Below are 10000 nucleotides of genomic sequence, written 5' to 3'. Positions count from 1 at the left end.
AAATTTCTCAAATGATCTCACCTGTACTAAATAACATCCACCATTTTCTGTGTTGTTTAGCCAAAAAACTTTTATTGATAAGCGATACCTCCGTGAGGCCGTCCTTTTCACATTTAAACATTTTGTTTTACCAAGTTGCATCCCTAATTATTAATGTATATATATATATATATATATATATATATATATATATATATATATATATATATATATATATATGTATATTATGTATATATATATATATATATATATATATATATATATATATATATATATATATATATATATATATATATATATATGAATTATGGTGAAATAAAGCTCTTATTATTATTATTATTATTATTATTATTATTATTATTATTATTATAGCTGCTTTCACGACATTTAATTTGTATAGTGTCTCCTCTATTTGTCTTATAATCTTCTTTTCCTCAGCATGTAGTTGGTATATCAAATTTCTTAAGGACATATAAAGATTTCTGTTGTCTTAGGCTTTTTTCCCTCTAACGTATCGACACACGTTCTGCCGGTCATCTATGAGAGCACAGAAGCGATTAGTTTTTATATGCCCTTTGGGAACTTGATATACCAGATACAGGCTGATGAAAAGACTACGACGAATAGAGAAAACTCTATACAAATTGAATGCCGTGGAAGCAACTATAATTTCCAACGCTACTGCCCTCAGGGAAGGTCTCCTCCCCTATTATTATTATTATTATTATTATTATTATTATTATTGTTGTTGTTGTTGTCATTAAGATGTTTCCCCTGATAGCGAGTTGGTGGCTCGGGAGGAAAAGTAAGGCAAAAGTCAGTGCCTCATTCATATTTCACCGGCTGAAATATGGACGAATCCCCTTCTTAGCAAAACTGCAACAACATCAGCCTCTCCGTACAACCACACGAAAGGCTCATCAGCAGTGCATCAAACCCTCCCACGCTGACCCCTACCTTTTAAGTATTCTCGCAATTCCTGGACATTAACCCTAGCCCTTCCTTTTAAGAACATCTTTTACACTGACAACATTCACTGGATCTTTCTCCCTTTATTCATCTTTACATTACTTAACCGTACACTTAAGACAGCGTCGTTCATTCTTTCCACATGATCAAGCCATCTCAGAATACTTTCATCCGTTGTTTCTCCTGTGCTAACCATTTTACCACCTCTAAGTATCTCCACATTTCGCCATAACTTTTAAGCCGCTGATACTACGCACCCAATCCATCTCAACAGCTGCAACCCTTTGTTCCTTTCGTTTGCATTCAACAACCGCACTTCACCTCCATAACGGAAAGTGGTACTATAATCCCTTCAAAAGCGAGGAAACAAATGGAAATGTCAAAATAGGTGACACTCATCGAACAAAGGAACACTCTCGGGCTCTCAGGCTTGATCAACTGGGGAATCGAATGCCGTCAGGAGACGTAACAACAGACGAGGCAAGATAAAAGTTGGGAGGTCACAGTTCTTTTTCCCTATATCATTATTATTTGATTATGATGTCTATCTAGCACAATTTGACATAAGTAAGTATATCTTAGTTTAACCAGACCACTGAGCTGATTAACAGCCCTCCTGGGGCTGGCCCGAAGGATTAGATTTATTTTACGTGGCTAAGAACCAACTGGTTACCTAGCAACGGGACCTACAGCTTATTGTGGAATCCGAACCACATTATGACGAGAAATGAATTTCCATCACCAGAAATAAATTCCTCTAATTCTTCATTGGCCGGTCGGAGAGTTGAATGCTGGGCCAACAGCGTGCTAGCCGAGAGCTCTACCCACCCCTCCAATAAACAACTACAATGTGAAATAACTATTAATGTATTACTATAAATGTAAAATAAGTATTTGTATGTTTATTCACGATAACTATTATAGTCATATTATTGACACTTCAGAATATAAGCATTTCTGTACAGAAAATAAAAAATGTTTCGAATTCACCATTTTAACTAAATTAAAGGCATTACATTGGCAGGGAACCCAAGGGTTACATTAGTGTTGATACTCTAAATCTTGCACCTATTTAGTCACAATTATATTTGGAAAGCCTAATATTGGACTAGTGCGACAAATTATCGCCATTTAATGCCCTTTATGTTAAGTGTGCGCTGCAGAGTAATACCTAACTAGGCTTCGCGTTTTCTAGTGAGAATAATCTAGAAGTGAATACAGCACACTAAAACAAAATTTGCCCTCTAAAGCTTCCATAATGTAGTGATAGCTTAAACTTACGAAGATTGGTCTACCGTTTGTGTACACTAGAGTGTGTTTAGATTCGTGTGAAGCGAGATATCACAATCAAATCCAGGTAAAAAAAGTCACAGGTATAAAAGTCACAGAAAAAAAGTCACGGGAAAAAATTCACAGAAAGTGTCACAGGAAAAAATCACAGAAAAAAGGTCACATTAATTTTTCCTTGATAGTGACCCCCCCGTGGTTTTAACCCGGTATGTATCCACCTTTGCGGCGTGTGTAGTATAAGCCCGTTTGGGATTACCGTCAAAACGGAAGCAAAAGACTAAACTAATGCGGCTTTTTTTCCCTTGACTTTTTTCCTAGCCAAAATTGTGACTTTTTTCCGTGACTTTATTACCGGCCACCATCACAATCATATCACCTAGTTGCAGCATCTACAGCATTTTTTATAATGAATGACAAAGAAAACGAAGAAAATATGATGGCATTATATTTTCTACAACATATACCCAATTAAAAGAAATTGACTATTTGATATTAATTTCCCCTAAAACTCTCGAATATGTTGGCAGGGTGGCCTATGTGTCAGATATAAATAAATGTTTTTTGGTCGTAAGTTATGTATGATCCAAATACATATAATTAAAGCACTGTTTTACTTACCATGTTCACTGCTCATCCACTAACGAGTGAAGACCTTCAGTATTCCCACGTACTTTTCCACATTTATCCCCATGCCACTACATTTCATTTTCCTTAACTGTAATTTGACAACGCAAACTGTACCACATTCTTGTAATTTCAAATTCAGGAACTCTTGATAACTGCGGTTTCTTCCATGTTACTCGCTTTCTTTTCTTTACTGCGGTATTCGTTTAATGACATACTCCACAGATCGGGGAACATCCATAAGTCTATATTTAAAGCAATGTCTGAGCACTATTCCACTTGTATTTTTCACTGGATTAAATCTCGAAGGCAACACGCTTAGCTAAACGGGACAAATCTGTATAAATTCACCTAGAGCGTCTCGAGGAGAGCCCAGAACCACACGTACACTGAAACACTAGTTAGACTATTAGACTAAAACAACCCTAGCGAGAGCTGCGAGAGTAATTCAAATCCGAACGAACTCACCCCTATGGAATGGAGTGGAATACAGAATTTAGGCCAAGGCCAAGCGCTGGGACTTATATGAAATAATTCAGCGCTGAAAGGGAAATATAGAGCAATAAGGTTTGAAAGGTGCAACAGGAGAAAAATCACGCAGTTGCACTATAAAGCAATTGTTAGGAAAGGGTGGACAGCAAGATGGAAGAAAGAGAATAGGAATGGAGGTACAATAAAAGGAGTGGGATGGTGCAAAGAACCTTAAGCAATGCCTACAGTGCACTGTGTGAGGTGCACTGACGGCACTAGCCCGCTGCGGGAGACCTCATTCCTATTTACACTATCTAGGGAGAGCTGTAAAATTACCTAGAGCAAATCTAGCTAAAATATGTACAGTGTACACATAAGTAGACAAAGCCTCTGCCTTGTTTAGAAAAATAAATGGCAAGCGCCGGTAATTAAGATCTTGTCAAAAGGGGCTTTATTTGTTGACAGCTTAAGCTGAGTAATTTGGTTAAATACTTCTATGACTGTACTTTACCTTTTCACATCCAGATGATTTTGTTCCTTTCCCAAAAAGCTTCCGTTTTAGTGGAGTTTTTCTTCTTTCTCTTCAATTTCGTCTCGCTTATCACGACTCAAGGAGGCATAGTAAAAGCTCATTAGCTTATTACAGGCTGTACTTATTCTCATAAATACGAGGACTGCATAAAACAAGAGACCTTTAGTGTGGCTACTCCTTATTACAATATTTATGATAAACAGAGTTTTCTTATGCCCAGTAGGTGGCCGGTAATAAAGTCACAAGAAAAACGACAAAGTTTTGGCTATAAAAAATGTCACAGGAAACAATGTCTGCAGTCAACGGGCTGGTGCTAAACACGCCGCAAAGGTGGATACATACCGGGTAAAAAAAAAAAATTCCCAACGGGATTGTACTAAACACGCCGCCAAGGTGGATACATACCTGATTAAAACCCTTGGGAGTCACTATCTGGGAAAGATTATTGTGACTTTTTTCCTGTGACTTATTTTCCTATGACTTTTACCTAGATTCGTTCAATGTTCCATTTTCGCCGTATAATTCTCCATTCTATTGTTCGAAATCCCGAATTACTTAGGCGGATGTAGTAACAGTACCTCTTCGTAAGTTGATTTTTATGGTTAAGTTAAGTATACCTTAGTTTTACCAGACCACTGAGCTGATTAACAGCTCTCCTAGGGCTGGCCCGAAGGATTAGACTTATTTTACGTGGCTAAGAACCAATTGGTTACTTAGCAACGGGACCTACAGCTTATTGTGGAATCCGAACCACATTATAGCGAGAAATGAATTTCTATCACCAGAAATAAATTCCTCTAACTCTTCATCAGCCGGCCGCGGGAATTGAACTCCGGCCCATCGAGTGACAGTCTGAAGCTCAAGCGACTCGGCCAACAAAGGGCTCAAGACTTTGCTATTAAAACCTTCTGAGTAGCGAAGTTTTCTTAGACTTTGGATTTTCATGGAATTAATGTATCGGCTCCTACTTCATTCTGTCATAAAGCAGCTCAAAATACATGAGAATTTACCTTCCTATGATTCATTGTTATTTAGTAAGATTTTTATTGAAATAACGGGACAAGGCATAAAATTTAATCTCCTATTTCTTTTTGCTTCTCATTAAAACTTCCTTTCATACATACTTGCTTTTTAATCGTTGAATTTAGTATGCCTAAAGGCTAAAAACCTTTTCAAGGATTATAAGCGAGAGGGGCAGGCTGAAATACGAGATAACGAGAATTTTCAAATCCTCTTGTGTTCATGAAGTACCTGACCATTGTAGAATATGATTTCTGAAGGAAAAATAAAACAAGTTTATTAAAAATAACATTTACTGAAATATGTCACTTACACATAACGACATAAAGGAAACCACCATGATATACCTCAAGTTTGGTAAAAATAATTTGTATATAAAGTTTTCCCTCTCTAATGCCGTATCAAATTGTGTATAAATGAATTATCTCTCCAAAACTCTCATCAATTCCCTTAACATTACCCGAAGTTCACATGTAGCCATAATGTGAAAATAAAATTAGATGAGCTGCGTAAAAAAGTAACCGTGGAAAGCATTGGATCTGTTACTCCAGAAAAGACGTTTTTTGAAAAAGGAATCAAGGAAAATATGTAGCTTTAGAGTGTAGCTCAGCGGGGTCCAGTCAAACCGGTTTGTGTACGAATGTCTACTTGCCGGAGCAGGTACTTCCTAGCTTGGCTTCTCAAAACTACTAACATTATGATTCACATGTACATTGATAGGGAAGACCCACAGGGAGGAACGTTCCCTTATCCCCTGTAAGATTGAATTCTGGGCCCTGGGGTAAATTAGATTATTATGAATTCCTTTGGGTGCCATTGTTGTATAATTTGGGTAAAAGGTTAAGGACAATAGTTTAGTTCGTAGGTATTCGATATCTCCGGTAACCCTATAAAAAATACAACCTTAGAAAGCTGATTTTACTTCATGGATGAGAGACGACTGCTTGTCGTTAATTAAACTTGACAATAAAAGTACGGGTATTAAAATAAAATTATTGTAACGAACATGCTTAAGTCCAGATTCTCTCAGGACAAATTAGTCTCAGTCAGTTATGTAGGTAGTATATTCAAATTGCTAGTGTAGAAAAAAATATATGAGGCTTTTTGCTATTTTCGCTCACCAATTTAAAACATGTTTTAGTGCTTTCTTGATTTCTCGTTAGCATTTTATTTCCATAAGTATTAATTTTTCTCTAATTTTTTTTCGGGGAAAAAAGAAACGATGCAAAAGGGTGAATAAAGACTTGCGAGCAATTACATTTGTTAAGTTGTCATTAAAAAAAAAGAAAGGTACCTCAACGAAATAGGAAATATTGTGGATTTTATATCAAGTACAAGAAAAACATAAGCATGAAAATACGGGTCACAAAGAGACATAGTTCTAACAGATTTCCAAAAAGTAATACAAAATCGATCATCTGCATTAGATTCACAACTAAAATGGCTTATCAGTTTGTCAAACTTTCAATGCTCTGGCTACATAATACGGTTCAAGCAAAAAAAAAAAAAAAAAGAAAACTCAAAGGTTAATTTTTCATCCACGCGTCGGCATTCAGAATCAGTTTTTTTATCATAAAGGAAGCGAAAGACAAGGAAGAACGAAATGAGTCATCTACGCCATCTATAGTTACTAGCTTACTGTAAAGTAGAAAAGTTATGAAAATACCCCGGCGTGTACTAGCACTGATTCTGAATTATGTAGACAAGTAGCTTTTGGGATAATTTGAAGCAGTAGATTTCCTGTTAAGAAAGCAAGAAACATTATCTCAGACGACGACTTCGTAAAAGAAGTGATTCCACTGTAAGCTGACCATTTACGACAAATTTACAAAACGCCATAGAAACACGGGTCTCCAGAAGACATACATTATCATAAAAACGAGGAAGGAGAAGAAGGACAGGTACACATTAAACATTTTTAAAAGGTAACCTTTCAATCGTCGTCATCATCATCCAAATTCGGATGATGTGAAGTGCAGTTGGGGTCCATGAAGTGGAGGGAAGTGGAAGCGGAGTTGTATTGGTGGTGCAGGTGCTGGAGCTGAGAGTGAGGAGAGCTCTGGATGAAGTAAGGGTGACTAGGATGAAGGGCATCGGGCCCCTGGCTGATGTGACGAACTGTCCTACGATGCCGAACTGGGAGGGGATGCTCCAGTCTCGTTTTGCTGTGGGAAGAAGAAGAGCATTAATGGATTTCAGTGACGAAGGAAGAAAGAACTGAAATATTGTTAGGTAAACTTAGCGTACATGCGTCTACAGACACTAGTTAAGCACGAACAAAAATACTGTGATTAACAGAGACTTAATATTCATTCTCCCTTATGATATATTTCGCATTTGTTTAAGATAATCCGGCTTTCTCACTATCATAACCGTTTTTCTAAAGAAAAAAAAAAAACTAATCTAAAGCCGTAAGTTAAGAGGATGACGTTTTAGAAGACAGAGAAAATTCTCGAAGACGCAGAAAAGCTTCGGTTTCTACCGAAAATGACTGGAATCTTATTCTAACGAGTAATTATATCAATAATGCTGTAGCAAGAGAAACAAGTCTAAGTGATTTCCGCAGAACAGTTCACAAAATTAGCAAGTGGGTGTAAATGGCAGTCAAAGTGTTGAAAATCTTGCAGATTTTCATTAGTTTAAAAAAGCGATAAGTTATTATGCTTACGATGTTTTCTATGGATGTACAGCAATATAAGTATCGTAAACAGAAACACTCACCAAAAATTATACCTCTGTCAAGCCATGTATCTCCCTTGTCACCATAAAAAAAAAACACTTAAACATGAAGTTTAACCAATGCTTTGATCTCTCGATCACGAAGTTGTCTCTATAAACATCTATACGTGTACTGCCAACTATCTCCGTCCTTTCTTTATGCAAATAGCTGATGTTCTTTTACCAAGTATCACTGGATACCAGGAATATGAAACATTTAAACAACCTAAGAGATCGTTTCTATGGCAACACAGAAACATCCCAATAAATACGTGCAGGAAGCTTCGGCAAGGTCTATCTTCCCATTCAAGAGATATCTTGCTACCGCACACAAGCGCACATGCAAATCTACTTCCGAATATGTAGGAGGAGGCAATAAAAGAAATCCTCTTTCCATGCAAATGGCAAGGCTTATTCATACCGTAGGGAAAATCGCATACCAAGGGCATCGGTCTAAAATCTCTCGAAGAGGTTGGTGTTCCTCAAGAACAGCTCAGGTGCTGTTTTGAACTTCAGTGACATTAACTCAACAATTAACTAATGACACGTCAAAGGAAGACAGCTTATAACAGACATTCTTGTGGAACTTTACCAAGATCAATAATGCTTCACAACTTCAAGTACGTCAGGGAACTGTATTTTGTTATAAAATCAAATACTCGTATACTGAGCTGATAATTCAGTCAGCAAGCATCAAAACTCTGAATTTCCCGACAGGCAACATCAGGTAATGACCACCAAGAGAAACGTGGAATGCAAAAGTAATGTTGTTTTATTCTGAGACTTAATTACAGTAAAGGAGGGAGGGGGGGGCGGAAGGACTCCTCTCTACGCATTCCTTCTTAATTGGTGGTCGGAGTCGACCTAACAACAGTAATTACGTACTGGGCCTAGATATTTCTACTCCCTATCAGGTATCTGAACATTGTCTTGATAAAGGCCTGTCTGTGGAGTTTTACAGACAGCACAAAGTGAACAACTGTTTCTCTTAATAATTCAGACAGGAATTCATAGAACATGAAATTAATAAAATAAGTAAATAATGTTGGTGGCAATATCCCTCTCGACCAAACGCTGTCGGGATCGTAACCCATTGGGTGTGAGCTAGGAGGTCCATTCAACAACTTATGGCACTTACGAGCTCCCTCAGGAGGGCACATGCCGGTATGAGCCAGCTTAATCTAAACCAACAAAGACTGGCATTTTTCCACATATTACTGGTTAAAGCTACTAATTTTGTTTGATCTCCGTAAATGAGTTGGTTTTCCTCAAAATTAATTACTTGTGAATAAGTACAGATAGAGACTAATATATGCTGCTTATGTACGATAAACATTTACAGTAGTTTAGCATGCATATGAAAATATAACACTCATATCTATCGTTTTTTTTTATATTTACATCAGTGGTGCGCTATATTCTCCTTTACGGGTAAATAATGAAAGCATAACATAATTATTAAATTATTGTCAGGAATTTAGTACTTTAAATGCAATCTACTCATCTGTAGAGCAAAGGCATAAGCTGAACGTAATACTTTCTTACGAGGTAACAAAAATGGCACAGAAGTAAGAATGTTAATATTACCAATGAAATTCACTCACCATATTAGGTAGAGGGAGATGGCCACCGTTAAAAAGAAACTCGTCCCAACAGCAACCACTGCAATGGTCCAGAAGTTCACATCCTCTGAAAAGAGAGAAATATTGAATGTTAGTTTCACTCCAGTTCCTGGTTTTCCAACATACGAGAGTTAAACAAAAAGCCTCTTCTTTTCATTTTCTTCTCTAATTAGATTGTCCCTTTGTAGACTGTGCAAGAAACTGCGTTTAGTCTAAAAAAAATATTATTGACTAAGATTCCTTCACTTTGTAGATAGCTTTTCAAAGAAGTTTTAAAAACTGGCTACTTCTTCGAAGAAATAATCACATACGAGGCCAAAAGTTTTCACTGTGAGAAGTCCACTTGGAAAAGAAGTTTTCTATCTGGAAGAAAAACAGTATCCTAAAAAAAAGTCCTAGTTTATTTCTTTATAAAAGTCTAAATTTGAAGCTACAGCTCAAGCATTATTTCTCAATGATTAACAAACCAGATGGAATGAATGCGGACCCGTTTTAAAACACTCTTTTTGTAAGAGAATAACGAATAGTGAAGTGAAATGATTCAAAGAAAATAACAAATGAAATCCTTGAAGATCAAATTTGCATTGGATGCAAATTTCATTTTGAGGAATCATTTACGAGAAAAGGTAAAAAAAAAAGCTAAATTTTTCATCCTTAGTAAAATGTCACAGAGTAACGTTCATTCAAAAGTTTACAGAAAAACTTAGTTAAAGACTTTCATTGTTCACAAAGAAATTATACAGCTCTTTTAAAG

At 36.6% G+C, this 10000-nt stretch overlaps 1 protein-coding gene across 4 annotated transcripts in view; it reads right to left on the bottom strand.

Annotated features, from left to right (window-relative positions):
- Positions 1–5181: 5181 nt before the first annotated feature.
- The window catches only part of LOC136845843 (uncharacterized), a 50907-nt gene continuing 46088 nt past the window's right edge, over positions 5182–10000 (bottom strand). For all 4 annotated transcript variants that reach the window (XM_067116250.1, XM_067116247.1, XM_067116248.1 and 1 more), the window contains exons 3-4: positions 9229–9313; positions 5182–7071 (exon numbers count right to left, since the gene is read on the bottom strand). In XM_067116250.1, the coding sequence (XP_066972351.1) occupies positions 6840–7071; positions 9229–9313 (317 nt within the window). In that variant the 3' untranslated portion in view covers positions 5182–6839. The remainder of the gene's footprint in view (positions 7072–9228; positions 9314–10000) is intronic.

The sequence above is a fragment of the Macrobrachium rosenbergii genome, chromosome 14, assembly GCF_040412425.1.
Source record: "Macrobrachium rosenbergii isolate ZJJX-2024 chromosome 14, ASM4041242v1, whole genome shotgun sequence".
Taxonomy (NCBI): domain Eukaryota; kingdom Metazoa; phylum Arthropoda; class Malacostraca; order Decapoda; family Palaemonidae; genus Macrobrachium; species Macrobrachium rosenbergii.
The sequence above is the reverse complement of the archived record's forward strand: the minus strand, read 5'-3'. Positions and strand labels throughout refer to the sequence as shown.